Genomic DNA, 19,358 nt, shown 5'->3' on the forward strand with positions numbered 1-19,358 from the left:
AGGCCAGGTCAGTCACACGGCGGCCCACGCTAAAACAAAACGACATGTTGACAGCTCTTAATCATAGAAAGGCATCAGTGGCTGCAGGCTGACTAGCTGCTCACTGGATGCCCAGGAGTAGTCTCACTTTGATTTATTGCTCTTATTTCCTGAAGCATGGGAAGTCCATCCTCGTACTGTACGCTCTATCGACGGAAAGTTCCAAAGTACTCATCCAAAAAGTAGACGTGAACTTACTCCTGATCCATTCGCTTTACAGCCATTCACTCTGCTCTCAAACACTAGTTCTTGTGGGCGTAGCTAGTTCATTGAAATATCCAGGTTTTTACACAGGTGCTTTCCCTGAATAGTACTTCTGTAGTTACTTCTGCCAAGGAGGTTCTGTTTTTGGTGCTGTTTGTCAGTTTGTTAGTAGGATTACAGAAGAATTACTGGCCCAATTTTCATGAAACTTGGTGGAAGGGTGCAGCATGAGCCAACTACAGCTGGTGATCTCACCAATTACTTTCTCCTCTCTGACTGAAGGTCAATCAGCAAAATCACCTGGTTTGGTCCGATTTATCAAAATCCTATGCATACATTAGTTGGTTTCTAAAGGTTTAGCACATAGTTCCAGGAGAAAGATTGACATCTGTTGGTCCTTAAGAAACTAATTTGTAATTATTTTTGCATTTGGGAAGAAATGTACAGTCTTTATTGTCTATTTTGGTCTTGGTCTTGAATAGGACTCAGGTTGCTCTGGCCTTGTGCTTGAGCAACCTGAAGTCCCCTTAGGACGTCTTTGTTACTTTGTCTCCCGAGGTAGCCTGGTACAGTAGACCTGATCTTGCCATTGACCCAGCTAAGGTGTTCTGAAACTACAGCCCTGCACCAGACCTTGTCCCCCAGACGAAGGTTGAAGCCATCCAGCTCGATGAAGGCGGAGGTCTGGATGGTCGTCTCCTGTTTGAGCTCCTCCTTCCTGCCCTGAGGGGACAGGCGGGACCAGGCCACCACGTAGCCCAGGGAGCTGTTGGAGCTGTGGCCCTCGAAGCTGCACTTCAGGTAGATGGTGCTGCCAGACAGCTCCGAGACGATCACCGGTACGGGCGGGGAGGGAGGCTGCTTGGCTGAATGGGATAGTAGAGAGGGGGTTGGGGTCTCAGATAATTGTGGTTAGATTATTCTCTGTATGTCTGTGATGTTTTTCTATGTTATGCATTATTCTTATACAGTATACGTGGTTTTGTACGACATTATCCAAAGCATGGCATGTGAATGTCCCATACACTACTAGACTATTTCAACAGTCAGTTAAGAATTGAATAAGACCTTCAAGATGGTTGGTTACTGGACTAAATGTAAAACCGTAAACACTATTGTTTACCAGCTGGCTGGTGGCTGCTGCTAATTTCCATCCCTGGTGGATTTTAATTATATAAAATAATTATATTATAAAATATATTATATATATATTATTATATAAAGTACTGCTGCTACTGCTACTTTAAACACAGTTGTATCTGGCAAATACAGTGTATGGCTATTATGCAAACTTATGGAAAGTCGCTCAAGTTTTAGAGCGTGAATATTTATATATTTATAACAAAATAATCTAGCCAGAAAACATTCTCTATTCCCTAAATGGAAGGAAAAAATAGAAAACTGAGCTTCATAGTCACAGCAACCTGGTTTCCATTATTTAAAACAAGTTAATGAATGCATTCGGCGATCTTTCATCTATCCCTAATTAAACGTCCATGCTTCCACCTCTGCCAGCTTCCTAAAAACCTGCCGTGGCATAATTCACGATCTGGCCGAGGGCTGTCGCCATGGAGACGGGGCCCAGCGGACGCCGGCCGGGACACATGCTCAGCTCATTAAGAGGAGCGGTGAGGGGGCCACTCTGCTGCATTCCTCACCGCATGGCAACTCCCTGACCCCCCGATTGTTTTGGTGTTTGCCCTAACACGAGGAGACAGGGCCGGGCCATAAACACGTCAGCAGCAGCATCCTCACTTTGACACGTTCCAGCCATGTTCACTTCATCAGGACCGCAGGTCAGTGACGCCGTGGGCCCCGAGTGCGACATCTCTGTTAGATAGATGGGAGAGTAATAAGCAGAGGCGGTCAATTATAAATCAATGGAAAGCCCATAGTTGAGTTTTAATGAACTTAATAGATTATACACGTGACAGGGAGGAGAGGAGCGGAGAGTCTGGTTTTAGTGCTAACTTGTGCAAGCAGTTAAGTGGCTCCAAGTGTCAAGTATTCAACAGGTGCTGCTACTACCACCTGTGGTAGACTGAGGTCAGTCATGCAAAGGGCTTTGGCTTGTTGAGGCCTGGCATGGCTCAATGGGCCTTAGTCAAGGAAACAAACACGAGCAAAATATTCGCTTTTTTTTTTTCATTCAAAAAAGAAGGTTGCATAATTGCATTTCTTTTTTACTATGACCATAGACATAGATAGTCAGATATATCTCTGTTTAAATTGATACATATCTAAACAAACGTATACACAGACATTATACACTCTAATACAGACTATATCGACAGGACAATTATGCAGCCCATATAAAAGTATGGACTCAAAGGGCTCTATCGTCGCAAAGGCGGTCATTTTGCGTCAGCGACCGTTTTGCAGCCGAATAGCGCGTGTTGGCCCGCTGCGCTTGGCGTCACCTCGGTGAAAACCTCCATATACAGTAGGCGCGTTTATGCCCAAAAGTATTAAGTACTAACATTTTGCGCAGAAACGCCTGGTTTGGCATGGGCTATGCCCAAACCTGTGTTTACGCTCAGAACATGGAGATGGTGCCCCCTATTCTCCCACAGGCCTTCGGCGCTAAAACGGGCCTTAACCGCAAAAAACGTGCCTTGCGCCTGTTTTGGGACGATATCAATATGGCTTTACGCTGCCAAATGCGCTTTAGGCCGAATGGGCGTGGCGCAGTCCCAGAATGGGCCAAAGTGGGCGTGTCGGCCTTAAATCTCGGCGTACTGATATCTTCGCACCTGGCGTAAATTTAGCGCTTTGCGCCTTTGAAAACCAGGCCTATTCAGTGCGCCAGTGCTCTTCTGCCTCTCCCCTGTCACCCTTCTCTGTCTCTCTCTGAAACCAGGCCTATTCAGTGCGCCAGTGCTCTTCTGCCTCTTCTCTGTCACCCTTCTCTCTCTCTCTCTGACTCCCTCGCTTAGACAGGCACAACACACTTCCCATATAGGAAAAATAAGTTGTAAGTTGTCTGGCCTGTCCCAGCATGCATTGTGCTTCTCCATTTGGCTACTAAATAGCAACCAAATGAGGCGAAATAGATATAAAAGGTCGATCTAAAATAATGTGTAATGGTAACACAGCCTGCAATTGTAGAACATTTCAATATTGGACCAAATAAAACATCAAAAATTAAAACACCACCCTAAGTGAAACATATATGTCCTCCTGGGGCTACATATATCCCTTGTCGATTTAACGTGATTTACTGTAGATAAGTGACAGCGGAACGCGCTTCCTACTGTCATCTGCTATACTGTGATGTCCGCTCCAATAACTTGGCCCTACTTCACATTTAGTTTTACAATAAAAACACATTTATGCAATGACTTTACATAATGTAGGGTATATTTATGTGCATCATTCTACCTGCAGCAGGGGAGAGAAAACAATATCTTTCTGGACAAACTTTCACCAATATAAAATTAATCTCATCATATAGGGATAGGCTATATTTTTCTAGCTGATGCCTCTAGAACATTCTTTTCACTTTGATCTTGCTATAGTGTAGCATATTTACATGCTTGCAGTATTTAAACTGCAGTTAGATTGGTTTGAGAAGCATAATAATATGGAATAATAGCCTATAATGGAGACAGACAGACTGGATGAAGGGAGGGGGGGGGGCAGAGCGCTTGGCTTTCGTCAGGTTTTGCGGGACCACTGGAATTGGAGCTAAAAAGGCAAGCGTGCGATTCGTTTATTGCACTTATCCAATGAGCATGACGGTGCATCATTTTACGCTTAAAAGGCGTGGTTGTAATGCTTTAGGCTGCGTGTAGCGCCAGCACGACGATATCAAGTGCGCTGGTCCACGCCCACTGATTTGCGCTGCGCCAGGCGCTCGGCCTAGAAACAGCGCCGATGCAACGATAGGGGCCATTATCTTCGCCAGAGTGCAAAATGACACTTGCAGGAGGCAAACGATAGCCTAATAGGTGCGCAAAGGCCAGTATTTTGCACGGTCATGCCTGGGACACGCCAACACCTGTGTTTCCGCTTAGATTCCAGCGAACAACTGGATGGTGGAGGTAGACGATAGCATAAGAGGCAGGGAAGATGGCATAGGAGGTGCGCAAACTGCTGCGCAAACAATAGCGCCTGTACGATGATAGGGCCCTAAGAGTCTTGCATCTCTGACACCCACAGGTTCTACAATTGTTCATATTAGGATTGTCATTATTGGTGATTTAATAGTATATTATTATTTGCCAAGACACTCAGCTGCCAAGCCTGTAATCACTAAGCTAGTTTTCTGGCTAGTTTTCAGGCTGGGATGCTACTAAAATGGTGGGCAAAGTAGGACTGGGCCATGTATTTTGCACTGCCATACCCTGTGCGCAGTAGGCCATGCAGCCCTGGGTGGGCTGCAGCAGGTAAACATAGAAGTCTCCACAGTTGCGGACAGAGACAGGGATGCGGAACAGACAGCAGTCCTTGCTGCCACTTGGGAAGAACTGCCAGGCGGCACAGGCCGTCAGCTGCCTGACCTCCAGGGGCCCAGGCAGGGACTCATCCTCACCCAGGGAGAGCCACACCGGGGCCTGGGTGCCACAGTGGTTCACCTGGATGGGGGCAGAGCATCATAAAATATACAATTTGATGGAATCTTTTAGCCAAAATGTTTCATTTCCATGAGTGCACACAGTGGGAATTAAACCCAATGTGGTTGCTCATAGTTCAGCCAAAAATGAAAATTCTGCCATCATCAAAACAACTGAAGTCAGTGGGGACCTAGCCCCGTTTGGCACTCTTATCCGGGTAGTACGTGATCGTCTCCCCTACAAGAGTCCCGTATCCGTACATAGACTTAGCTGCGACTCTCGCTCTCAAGCTGTCTAAATCAGCCATACGCACATATTTACAAGTGTCATAGAGACATTTCAAAGCCTACTAGAGCAGAAGGGTTCATTGCTTCTCGACGGAGGGGTTAGAAAGCTTGACGCTGCTCATAAATGCCTCTTTTTATCCGAAGTCTGTGCTGGTGATATTATTTTTTCCGGGTTAGAGCTCCCAGCCATCACAGCGCCCCCCCCCCCCCCCCGGTCGAAAGCTTGGTAAAAATAATGTCACCAGCACAGAATTCAGATAAAAAGAGGCATTTATGAGCAGCATTGAGCTTTCAAACCCCTCCGTCGAGAAGCAATGAACTAGTAGGTGGCTTTCAAATGTTTCTGTGACACTTGTAAATACGTGCGTATTGCTGATTTCTTCAAAATATTTTTATTGCAAGGTATCAGTGATTTCGCTCCACTTGTTGATACGTAAACGAGCAATAATTTTTTTAAACAAAAAAATAAAAATAAAATACAACATTATGTGGCTTACAACGTACAGTTATCTTTTGACGTCTTTTGCATCAATGGCCAAAACAATTTATGCTGGGGGGAAGGAAAGAGAAAAAGAAAAGATTGAACCAACATGTCCAGATCAGTGAGAAAGAAAGAAAAGGGAGAAAAAAGAGGTAGTTCACATAGCATATAGGGTCAACCCACACCTCCGCCCACCTTCAGACCCTTTAAGTGGCTCAACACTGGTCCCCATGCCTTATCCAACACTTTGCTTCTTCCTGCCATCTTGAATCTAAGCCTTTCCAGATGAAGGATCTCTCACCCAACTCTCTCAACCACATCTCAAATGAAGGTACAGCATCAGATTTCCAAAATCGTAAAATCAGTTAGCGTACCGCTGATTTAGACAGCTTGAGAGTGAGAGTCGCAGGCAAGTCTATGTACGGATACAGGACTCTTGTAGGGGAGACGATCACGTACTACCCGGCTAGTGGGGACCTTTTCTTCCGAGTTCCAAAAACGACCTACAGTTACACCATCATTTAGTGCAAATCTTAATTACAGCTGATTGATTTGCAACGAGTAATGCTCTATAGGACGAATCAGCGTGACATAACTGTACAAGTTACCAACAACAAAGTGCTTCCGGTACGGCAACCATTTTAGGGCATCGTCCTCCGTCAGAGTAAGCGTTGTCAGTTGTCATGTCTCCTAGTAAAACCATGTCGAGTGTGCTCTGAAACACCATCCGGTCCTCACACGAAAACACTGTCATTCTTCCTGCATTACTGTTTCACTCCTCACGCGTCAGTCATCGCACAATACGACGTCACTCGTCAATCATCAGTCCTCACTCGTCAGTCATCACTCCTCACGTCTCACACGAAAACGTTGTCATTCCTCCTGCCTCACTTATCACTCAAACTAGCTGTCAGGCATCACTCCTTTCGTGTGAGACGTGAGGAGTGATGACTGACAGCTAGTTTGAGTGATAAGTGAGGCAGGAGGAATGACAACGTTTTCGTGTGAGACGTGAGGAGTGACGAGTGAGGACTGCTGATTGACGAGTGAGGACTGATGACTGACGAGTGAGGACTGACGAGTGAGGACTGATGATTGACGAGTGACGCCGTATTGTGCGATGACTGACGCGTGAGGAGTGAAACAGTAATGCAGGAAGAATTACAGCGTTTTCGTGTGAGGACTGAAGGTGTTTCAGAGCACACTCGACATGGTTTTACTAGGAGACATGACAACTGACAACGCTTAGACTGAGGAATGACAGCCTATACTCTGATGGAGGAGGATGCCCTAAAATGGTTGCCGTATTCCGGGTACCACTGCAGCAGAAACTAGTATGAAATATCGTGAACAGTTGTGCCCAAACAAACGTTAATATCTCAAAAAAACTATAGATCACATCGCTTATATTTTGACCTTGTGAGTGACAGCAGAAGTAGCTCAAGGGTCTGATGTATATGTATGTAGTGTTAAAGTTGTGTGAACTGTTGTAGCTTTAGTTTAAAACATATGAATTTAGTAAAACGTACAGCCTGCTAGAGTGAGAAACACTCGAGGCGGGCTCATAGGGTCCCATTATAAAGGCTGAAAAAAGCAGAAAACGTAAACTGCGATTTCTCAAACACTACGAAAGATAAATTAAAGCTGAATGAAAGTGACAGAGTCCTAAAAGTGGGCACTTGTTTAAAGTTTAAATGGAGTGTCTAGCTTAAAGTATGAAGGAGTAGTTACAGTTCAAAGAGGGCATGGTTTCACATTGAACTGCTGTTTAAAACCAACGGCAGTTGCCCCCAGTAGTCTGTTGAAGCCGTTTCTTTACCAACATCCTGATCCCTTGTATCGGGCTTTCTATTCACAGTGTGATTTTTTGGGATTGTTTCTGTTTTGTACATCTATGGTCCCTGTCTGAGCCAAAAACGGAGGAAAATTTATAATTTACTGTTAGGTTAATGTTACTGTGAATTACCCCACCTGCTGGCAGGAGGAAAAACATAAAGGCCTCAGGTAAGCCTGGCAGGTGAGGGGAGTGGCCGGCAGGGCAAACAGTATTTTGACCATGCTGAAGATCATGGTTTTCCTTTTGTTCATGCCAATTAAGGTTTATCATCTTTCGTAGTTTGTTTAAAGTTTATTTAAAGTATCCAAGTTTTGTGTTGATGACAGAAGAATGGAGCCGTAAAAGGAAAAATAAATACCCATTCATTTTGACAAGAAAACAATCTTTTGGACATTGATCTTTTGTGTGCGTTTGGATTATTGCCAGTCACTGCCCACTGTGGCTAAGGAACTTTTGAATCAAGGACAATAAGCCACTACAGTCCCTATTGACTTGAGTTGTTTTGGAGAAGGCTGCTACAACGTTGTGCTGGGAACCTCCCTGTGTGCTATATGGATTAACACATTTCAGCTGTGTTTCATTCGACAAAATTAACATTTCTTTGGTGAACTATTCCTTTAAGCCTGGCAATGTTGGCACAGGACCAGGATGAGGCAAGAGAGAGAAAATGTCATTGTCTTGTTTTTATACTGTGCAAAATAACCAAACTCAAATGAGGAGAGAAAGAGAAAGAAAGAGGTAGAGAAGCACTGAGTTTTGCCACACTAAGGTGAAGTGATACCATAATATTTCCTCACCAAATGACACCTGGTGCCTGGTAGCCCTTTCCTGCATCTTCGCACATGAATTAATGCGTTTCATACATTTCTGGTTTGTTTGGAAGAAAAAGAACTGGTTACTTAGCATGGGCGGCGATAGTGAAATGATTAATAAGTGACCTCTGACCTACAATAGCCACCATAGCAGCACAGGAACAGAAAGGAAAAAGACGTCATAGTACTGGACACACTGTTTGATTGACAGGTAGATCTTTGGGAAGTACAGTGCAGAGACACTACAGAGGTGAGCGCTGACTGAGCACCAAACACGTCACCAAGCAAAAGAGGATCTTACTTTAAACTAACAGTGCGGCGTGAATATGCCAAGAATCAAGATGTGTGTCCGACAAATCTACTTTGTGATAGGATATTGCCGCAGTTAAAAGCAAACAAACAAAACATCCTTGGCCTGACAAATCAAGCCATTTATTCGCCGTCATCATACAGATGCTGTCTTATTATGTAACACATGTTCACAGCAACCCCTTCTTCCTTCCTCCGCCCACTCCTGTGGACATTCATCACCCAGGGAGAGTGCTGATGCCCTGGGAAGGCAGAGGGAGGCTGACACTTCAGATGGATCCTGCAGGCTGAACGCAGCAGGCCGCCCGGAGGAAATGAGACACATTCCAACTCTCCTTGCACTCTCCTTCATAAATGCATACACACAAACACACGCACACACACACGCGCGCGCGCGCGCACGGACAACTGCACGTGTGCATATGCACGCATGGTTGCACGCACACGCACGCACACACACACACACACACACACACACACACACACACACACACACACACACACACATCTTACTTTTTACATCTGACTAAACTCACAAAGACACACAAGTGAGAAAACAGAGGCTACCGGACGTAGGGCTCGACCGATACAAGTTTTTGACTACAGTACCTTGTCGAATGCTGATACTTTTGGATTGAAGTTGCCAATAGTCGACATCTTTAATTTGACAACTTTCAAGGGTGACAAAGCCTCTGAAACATCACGTACAACATGAGTTTTACAGGCTGTTCCAGATCAAATCATATCCTCATCTCCATCTTATCAGCAGTGGGCAATGCTGATTGGTCGATATCTGATTTTGATTAAAAGGCCAATATGCATTGTCAAACTCATGTATTAACGTGAAGAGCTGTCTTTGTCTGTCTTGTCTCTCATACTGAACAGCTCGTTCAGATGCAGCCAGGGATGCTCCTTTTGGTGATTCTCTCCTTTGCCAGACGAGGTCGAGCTGCAAGCAGCAGCAATATCACAATCACATACAAACATTTAGCTATGGCTATCAGCAGTGTCAAATGAAACTGACATTTCTGAGCCAATCTGACGATGGGATCGTTACAATTTGATCATCTACACCTGTCTAATTCAATTGGCCAGTCATGCGGCGCCCTAAATGCGGACCTGTTAGCGAGCAGTCCCAATGCTACTCTGCAGTTTTTATAGTGCAGTGTGCAAAACAAAAATCTGAATTCGCTCATTTACTCGGTGTACATTTAAAAGTACTCAAGTAAACATCTATTATTAAAATTACTCGAGTAAGAGTAAAAGTATAGCAATATAAAATACTTCAAAAGCACAAATCCTTTACTGGGATGGTATTCATTCTGTTCTGAGTGAGGTAGTGGGTTATCAGATTCCTCGAACATGCCCTGTCTTATACCTGGGACAAATGGAGGGTACTGTGGTGAAGGAGGACCAGTGCCTGGTCAAGATTCTTCTCGCGGCCGGAAAGAAAGCTATCACCAAGAACTGGCTCAGGACTGATGCACCGAATCTGAAGCAATGGATGACCATCATAGACGATACAAGTAATAGAGAACCTCACATAGAAGTTGAAAGTAAAAGATGAATGTGTTCATAAAAGGCTGGGGAAAAGTGTTAATATATAAAGCAGAGAAAAAAAAGACATAACTGTAAAACTAAAGGGAAAATGGAAAAGAATGCTGACTTAACACACAACAGGAATGTTATGTTTATTTTATGTTTGTCATGTATTATGTTTTGTTTTGGTTCTCTAAAATGATAATAAATACTAATTGCAAAAAAAAAAAGTACAAATCCTACTCAAGTACTTGAGTACTTTCCCCCTCTGGTTGTAGGGCTGTGTGTCCACATAGCATTTTTTCTCTCTCTCTCTCTCTCTCTCAACGCCAGCACCCTTTCCTCATTCAAAGCAACGCGAGGTGGCCACAAGGTGCATAAAATGCCGTTCTTCAGAGCGGAGCGCTTTCAGAACCTGAGAAACTTGTCAGAAAAGTGCTGGGTGACGCGAACCGCTTTTTTGAGCTGGACACAAAAAGACGATGAACACTACTGTATATGGACACAGCGGGCTCTATCGTTGCATGGGCCTACAAACTGCGCTTAGCGCCAGGCGCAGCCCAGATTAGTGGGTGTGGACCAGCGCACTCGATATCTTGGTGTCGGCGCTATACACGGCCTTAAGCATTATAACCACGCCTTTTAAGCGTAAAATTATGCACTATCTGCTCATTGGGGAAGTGCAGTAAACGAATCACATGCTTCACTTTTCAGCTCCAATTCCACGGAGCGATCCAGTCCAGCTTCAGAAAAGCCGAGGGCTCTGATCTCCCCCCCCTCCCTTTTATCCCCTCTGTCTGTCTCCATATATAGGCTATTATTCCATATTATTCTCAAACCAATCTAACTGCAGTTTAAATACTGCAAGCATGTAAATACGCTACACTATAGCAAGATCAAAGTGAAAAGAATGTTTTAAACGCATCGGCTAGAAAAAAATAGTGTATCTCTATGATGAGATCAGATTGGTGCAAGTTTGTCCAGAATTATATCGTTTTCTCTCCCCTGCTGCAGGTAGGATGATGCACATAATATAGCCTACATTATGTAAAGTCATTGCAGAAATGTGTTTTTATTGTAAAACTAAATGTGAAGTAGGGCCAATTTATTGGAGCAGACATCACAGTATAGCACATGACAGTAGAACCGCATTACGCTGTCACTTATCTAAATCACGTTAAATCTACGAGGGATATACTGTATATAGGCCCAGGATGACATATTTCAATTTCATTTATTTGTTCGATAGGGGACAGGTGTACATTAATGAACATTTAAAAAAAATGTAAATGCACGACAATTGCAGTCACAAGACTGATTTCCATTGTTAGTCCCCCTGCCAGATGATACAGGCTTAGAGTCCTGATAGGGGTAAAAAGTAACATAGTGCAACAAAAATATATTTAAAATGTAAACATAATACAAAGTGCAAGTATGCAGAGAAGTACCGTAGTCCTGATAGGGGGAAAAGTAACTTAGTGCAACAAAACATATTTAAAATGTAAACACAATGCAAAGTGCAAAGTGCGAACCTGAGATTCTCTACATAGCTAAGTACAAAGTGCAAAGTACAAAATATACAGGAATATACAGTCTGATACTAAAACCTGAGTTTGGGATCAACATCCAGCTAAAAAGTAAGATCTACAAAGAAGACTTACTCAAACAGATATAAGAGAATAAAATAAAAAATACAGAGATACAACCAGTCGGCAAGGCCACCAGTCTCTTTTTGAGGCCAATGCGGAAGTTGCCATACTCTCAAATGGCCAGTGGGGGGCGCAGCTTGTGTAACATCATCCCTGAACGTCCATTCAACTCTATGTGAAATGAGCCAACTTCTCTCTCGGTCTCTGTCTTAAATAAACACTTTACAAATGAGTTTATGGTCTGAAAAAACAATTTCAAGTATTTTTCATGCTCTCAAGGCTCCAGTTTTTTTAATTATAGCCCCATTTCGAGGAAAATAGGCGATATACTTCGGATATTGGGAAACAGTAATACCTCCGCCCGTTAGAGGCAGCAATGTGCCGCAAAGGCATCTAGTCTGCGGAAAGTACACGAATAAGAAAACCTAGCAAAACAAGGCTAGTATGGCTAGCAGATAGCAAGTCATACTTTAGCAAATTATCAGAAAATAGCGCTACTTTATGATATTTTAATAATGTTAGTAGACACACGTAACTGTATAGATGGCATACATGTAACGTGACGCTCATAACATGGCGGACCATTTAACGTTATCTAACGGTATGTAAAGTAGCCTAACGTTAAATGGTCTGTCCATGTTATGAGCGTCACGTTACATGTATGCCATCTATACAGTTACATAAGGTTAAATGTTAACGTGACATAACATCACAAGTTTTTGCAGACTTGAATGCTGTTGGTCGTTTGTTCAATTTGCTTTTCTGTATGGTATTGGACATTTAAAAATGATACATACTTGTCTTGAGGCATCCGCCAAGCTCAGCAATTTGTTATCCTTATTTTAAAACATACTTTATCAGATCGATATAACTCAACATAGCCTAAGGTCTTGCACGAATATGTCTACTGGTAAATTAGGCATATATAGATAATCTACCAAGCAACACTTGATACAAATATAGGTAACCATTTCACAGTACAGCCTACCATGGTGGAAAATTAACCATTCTTTAAGTTTGAATGATATCAAAATATATGTTGCATGGTGTAGCCTTTGTTTATGTCGAATTGTTACAGATAACCATATTTCAATAAATATAAATCATTCGTTGATTTGAAGCAGTCGGTTGGTTCTCCATCTTCATTCTTCTTCCTGGTCATTTGGTTGAAGCTGGTTCACTCGACATCAAATATCTTTATATCACATCTTATTAACAACCTGCCTGCTCTGACCAGACAACTATAATGGGCTCGTTCTATGAGATTTGGGGTACATTCGGGTACATGATTTACTTGCACATAGCCTACACAACAAGGTTCTTTGTTGGCAATGTTTATTGACAAAAACACACTGGCAGATACATACCAAATGGCTCAAAGTAAATCTATCAAAAGTCTCAAATCTGTCAGCATTTAGCTTATGTTATTGCAATATCTTAGGTTGAACAACTGATGATCAGCAATATTCTCACAGTAATATGCACATGGGAATCAAAACGTAGCATTCATTTTCACAAATAATTTGACCAAGGGACAATGTGCCTCTGTTCTGTTGTGCTGTTCCTGCTCCACCATGGTACTCCGACAGCCATCCCTTGAAGAAACAAACGACACCGTGTTATATTAATTACTATAACATAACGCCACCAAATTTCAGTTAAAGTAGGCTATAACCACGGTGCTCACACGTTAGCACACGATGCTAATCGAGCTAGCGTTAGCTTACAAACATGAGCATCACTCAAACAGTCCAACGAGTCCAACATAGCAGAGCACCAAGTGCGCGACCAAATCCACCTCAGTTATCAATTTTAGAGTTTGCCCAGAGATAAGTATAATAGCAGTTTACCTTGTGGAGGCTTAGCAGCAGCTAGCAGGCTGGAGACTCACACCAGCTACTCAGGCACAATGCACCAGGATCACACCACACCATGGTCTCTTGGCCAGGCCCCGGACAAGACGGTGGTCGGCTGGCTGGACTCCTACTCGCCCATACCTTCGGACTAAAAGTTATTATATTTGTTGTCCTGGACCATTTCACCACTGCAACCAGCCAGCCAGCGAGCAAGCTAGCAAACAGAAGCGAACAACAAGATGGCAGTCGTTCAAGCCTGTGAGACAAATTCGGAAACTCCCCCGGCAGCCGCTAGGGGCAGCCGCCCCCTCTTCCTTCTTCTTCTTCTACTAGTTTTTAACAGCCCTCTCTCCCCGTACTTCCGTGTAAAGTTAATCCATTCAACCAATCAACGATGAGCAGGAAGCGGGAGATTCAAGCCTCATTTTGTTCCATCAAAACCCAATGGGTGACGTCACGCTGGCTTTATCCAGTTCTATTATACAATCCATGGATACAACACACATATCCATACAGTATAAACATACTGTTCTATTCCCTAGTGATGAGTACATAGTTGAGTGGACTTCAGCCATCTCTTCACTTGACCCTTAACACATTCAGTGCCACAGCGCTTCAGTAAAATTGTCTGGAGCCTGTGCCAGATTCACTTCCATTCAGTTGAAAACAGCTATAGAATTTTTTCTATTATGGCTATATTAACGGGGCTGGACTTTAATGAAACATTGAACACTCCTGCTTCTTCCAAAGAAGAAATTTTGTTTCTAGACAGTTCCATTATGAAATTACAGCCTCTCAAAAAAGTGCACTTTCAAGGGTTTTCTGTCGTTTTTTTTTACTTTCCAAGATATAGGCCCTTTTATGAATACCTTTTGCACTCTAATTTCGAGCACATTCACTGACTCTGGCTGGTGTTTTCTGATGTGGTGGCGTGTGGTGTGGTTTCTGTGAAGCCTGTGTGCCACACACCCCTCTCCCCCCCCCCCCCCTCCCCCCCTCTCCCCTCTCCACCTCTGAGCTGCGGGCTCCTCCCACACGCACAGAGTTTGTTTTCTCGTTTTTGCCCCGGACAGATCCCAGCGCCCATCAAGAAGGAAATGATGCGCGCTGGCAAACGCGACTGAACGAAAAGGCTTGGCCGTTCAGCTTCGGATGCTGGCTTTCTAGGAAATCGTGTGGAGATAGATAGAAGCATAAGAGCTCAGTTGTGAGCGCGGATGCAGCCGAGCCCACTGTCCGCTGTAGACAGAGCAATATATACGGCTCTGGCAGAAAGCATGCATCGGTTTCCACTTTCTCCGCTGTCTCCTGTACAAAGTAAAGGATCTGAGGTGGGTGGAGCAGCTCCTGTGACGATGTTTAAGGTGGCGCCGTGTGATCCCTTGAAGGGATTCATGCTCACTGGCTAGGTACGACCTTAAACAGCAGAATTATGGAATAATATGAATTATGATTTTAGGACGTCCACAGACGTCCTTGGCACTCCTCGTTACTTTTTTTTAGGACGTCCACAGACGTCCTTGGCACTGAATGTGTTAAACATGCCTAGTGTTGGGCATTCCCTTATGGCTGACGGAATTGTGTTCCAGAGTTTGCCACCCTTGACAGACAGAACTGTCTGGCCAAAGGTGGTGTGCCTGTATGGGATAACACAATCGCCTCTAATTGAGGCTCTGGTGGTTCTGGTTGTGGATCCAGATACAGGTCTCTGATTGATGTACTCATTTAGCGGGGGAGGAGCAAAGCCATTTAGTAGCTTGAAAACGGTGCATGCATATTTAAAGGAAATTAAGTTATTGAAACTTAGTAAGTTGTGTTTGACCAGGATGTTACAATAATGGTAGGAACAGGGTTTTTTATCGAATACTTTTAGTGCTCTCTTATAGAGTGACTCAAGTGGTTTGAGTGTGGATGTGGATGTGAGAGACCAGCTGGTCACACAGTAGTCCAGGTGAGAAAATATCATAGCATGTAAGAATGTCCTGGCAGAACCTACAGACATGCTGTATCTAATGTGTTTGAAGTTGAGCAGGTTGAATTTTACCGAGTTAGCAACCTTTTTAACCTGGTTCTTAAAGGTCAGTGTGGGGTCTAATATCACACCTAGGTATTTAAATTCTGATACTAGTTCCAGTTCAACATCATTGAAGAAAACATTCGTGCGGGTTGCTGCATGAGGACGTTTGGTGAACATCATGCAAACCGTTTTCTTGGTGTTTAACAAAAGGCAGGATTTGGAAAGCCAACTCTGTACCTCAGATGCAGCGGATGTTAGGAGGCGAGAGGCCTCCGCGATGTTTTTGGCAGGGGTGAAAATTACTGCATCATCCGCATACATCTGGGAGTGCAGATATATGTTTCACATAGGGTTGTGTTTGGATTTCGCGATTTTATTTTGTCCAATATTGAAATGTTCTACAACAGCATGTTGTGGTAACATTACACATTATTTCGATATATTTCGATGTACCTTTCTATCTATTTAGGCTAATTTGGATGCGATTTATTATCCAAATGTATTAGCCCAATGCATGCTGGGAGATTTCACATGTCTGGCTGTTGCAGGGAAGCCAGGCAGTGAATGTTTGGCCAGAATGATCTTGTTTTCTCTCGCCTTCACTGCACAGGTAGGATGATGCAATAGCCTCTGAATGTCACGGGCTCAAAACTGTCATGTTAGAAAAAACTGTCATGTTGTTATACTATGTACGGTATAACAACTTCTTTTTTCTGAGAGAGAGAGAGAACCGGCAAGCTTTTTTTCAAGCAGTCGTATTGTGCCTGTCAGACTGATGAGTAAGAGAGAGGGAGTGACACAGAGAGAAGGGGAACAGAGGAGAGGCAGAGGAGCGCTCCGCGCAAGTGCCGCACTGAATAGGCCTGGTTGTCAAAAGCGCAAAGCGCTAAATTAACGCCAGGAGGGAAGATATCATTAGGCCGGTATTTAAATCCGAAATGCCCATTCTCGCCCATTCTGGGACTGCGCCACGCCTATTTCGCCTAAAGCGCATTTCGGGGCCTACAGCCATGTTCCTATCTTCCCGAGGCAGGCGCAAGGCACGTTTTTTTGCGTTTAAGGCCAGTTTTTGCACCGAAGGCCAGTGGGAGAATAGCCTCTATAAACTTTTAGTAAATGAAGTGTTCCTCACCTGTTATAAATGATGTGTAAATCATTTACAATTCATTTACAAGGCTTTCTTTATCCCCTAATCTAAGGCTACGTTCACACAGCAAACCTTAGTGCTTGAATCAGAGGGCTGTACCACGAAACAAGATTATTGGCTTAGCGAGGTAACTTCAGGTTTAACCCTAGTTTTGCCGTACCACGACGCTAGTTAACTTCTTATCGAGATAGATCACCATAGCAACTTATGCTCTACGGCTAACCTGCTTTGTAGCAGGTTAAGTTCAGAGGATAAGATCAAAACCCATGAAAGACCCACCTGCTTACCAATCAGCTCTCTGGAAACAGCGAGTCGCCATTCATATGGTCCCCATATGAAAAATGCATTGCATTCAAATGAAAAAGGGGAAAAAAAAGAAAAAAAAAGGCTCCTGTTGAATTAACACGTTCACTGCCAATGGCGAGTTGACTCGTCAAAAAAAATCCAACGGTTGACTGCCAATGACGAGTTGAGACGTCAAAAAAAAAAAAAAAAATTTTTGACGGTGCTACGTGGATCAATGACCCCCACGTCTCCTATAAAAATATTGGAGCCACCGAACGTGTACAACCCATTCCACCGACCCACTAAGTGGCGACAGTGCTCTCCATTCTAGAGGAAGGCAAGCAAAAAGCAGTGTGAGGAAGCCATTCTCATGAAAATGGATTGGCGAAAACGCTTTCGCGCTTGGGAGCTGGCGGTGGGGTTTTGCAAATTTGCATAATAGATTACGGGTGGAACACACTTTGAAACACGCAGCATAAATAAGACCAGAATCGCAAAAGCTTCATCAAAGCTCTCAGAACCCCAAGAAACGAGCGAGCCCATCCAGACTTGCCCAGCGGCCGCCAGCAGACAGGCACAGCAGCAGCAAAGCAGTGAGCCTGGTGACGCGAGGTTACAGCAGCAACAGAAACGAGCTTGTGACACGCCCGCTGCAGCCAAGAAGAACACACACGGAGGGAGGAGTTTGAAGGAGAGGGGTGTTTCCTGCTGTTATGGAGGAAATTACTGTTCAAAACTATTGTTTAGATGTCTGACGTCTTACTGATGCCAAAAATGAATGGTTAAAGTGACTGTTCTATCGAATTTCACAAAAAGCTGTTTATCTCAGAATAAATTTTCAGACGCTGAAACCATGCTGTAATGCTTACATAACTACTAACTCTACAAACTAACTCTTTTAGACAGAGAAAGCACACATTCTATTAGTTCTTTTGAGATATTGTGTGTTCACAAAATCCTAACAGAAACGAATCCTCGGCTCTTGAAAGATGAGCCAGAATCCTCAAAAAAACCCTCTGGCAGAAGCTAACTACAGTATTGAAAAACGGCTGGCAGTGAATGTGTTAATCAAGGACTAAAGCCTTGCACTTGTTGCAGGCTACATTTAAATTAACTCATTCTCTGCCAGGGTCATTTCGGTCTGTGTGCTCCCAGTGCCAGGATTTTGAGCATATTTCCTGATCTTCCAGGACCCACAGAATATTCTGTGCTAGGAATAAAATTACACAACATATCTCACAATAAAGCAGAGACTATCTTCTTACCCCTTGTAAAAAACTGAAACTCGACCATGTTTCCTTGTTTAGTTACAAGCAGTGGAAGTTAGCTTGTTTTCACTGAAAATGCCCTCCTTTGTAACAGAAATAGGAGAAAAATAGGTTTTTAGTGAACGACACCGTTTCAAGCAGAACTCTCTTTTGAGCCTTTTATTTTTTGCCTCAGTGACACATCAGACATATACAGTATTTGTTTTCCCCAAAAAATAAAAATAAAAATAAAAAAAAGTTTTTACTGACTTTTACTTCCTGGAACTTATTTACCAGATAGTCCAAGACTGGACGGACCAAATGAACCCTTATGCTCGCTCTCTCTCTCTCTCTCTCTCTCTCTCTCTCTCTCTCTCTCTCTCTCTCTCTCTCTCTCTCTCTCTCTCTCTCTCTCTCTCTCTCTCTCTCTCTCTCTCTCTCTCGTCTCACACACACGCACACAGGAATCACAGGCAGCTGCTCAATGGCCGCAAATGCTGCTCAATGCACAAATGGCCGCTCATGATCGTCACTCACTAACGGACTCTGTTTACTGCTAAATGGGTGACTATACTATAAATACTAAACGTGATTTAGCGCTTCCGTTCATCAGTTTGACTTGAAACAATGTCACAGGCTGGGAAAGGGTCTGATCTAATGTAAACAAGCAAAACATGAAAGTACGTCCGAGTACGTCCTTGGCACAGAACTCCATTGTAAAAAGTACGTCCGAGTACGTCTTTGGCAGAGAATGAGTTAAGCCCTACTTATCACTTTGGAATATGTTTTTATATATTCATGTTTGTGCTCTCAAGTAGCCTAGATACGTTGTTTGACCCCGCCGATCGATTGCAGCTGAATAGTGGGTGGAGAAATATCATTAAACTGGCATAAAAAGGTTACATAAACGTCTCCAAAGCGCACGGTGCCGTGTGCGCAATGGAGCTGAGGCTGACGTTGGGTTGGAAATGGTCATACATGCTAGAATAGCCTACTACATCTAAGCAATTTTTTATGGGATCGCCTGCACACAGATGATTCATATCTAGGCTACTCCTGCATTTTGCAGCTGCAACTGTGTTGCTTTTGGCCT

The 19,358-nt window shown here is 43.6% G+C and overlaps 1 protein-coding gene across 1 annotated transcript in view; it reads right to left on the reverse strand.

Moving 5' to 3' along the window:
• vwde (von Willebrand factor D and EGF domains) overlaps positions 1-19,358 on the reverse strand; it is a gene marked incomplete at its 5' end in the record, with an annotated part of 84,478 nt that overhangs the window by 44,182 nt on the left and 20,938 nt on the right. The window contains 3 exons of the mRNA XM_083632504.1: positions 877-1,109; positions 1,999-2,073; positions 4,589-4,820. Coding sequence (XP_083488630.1) covers positions 877-1,109; positions 1,999-2,073; positions 4,589-4,820 — 540 coding nt within the window. The remainder of the gene's footprint in view (positions 1-876; positions 1,110-1,998; positions 2,074-4,588; positions 4,821-19,358) is intronic.

Source organism: Poromitra crassiceps (assembly GCF_964638095.1).
Source record: "Poromitra crassiceps genome assembly, chromosome: 1".
Lineage (NCBI taxonomy): Eukaryota > Metazoa > Chordata > Actinopteri > Beryciformes > Melamphaidae > Poromitra > Poromitra crassiceps.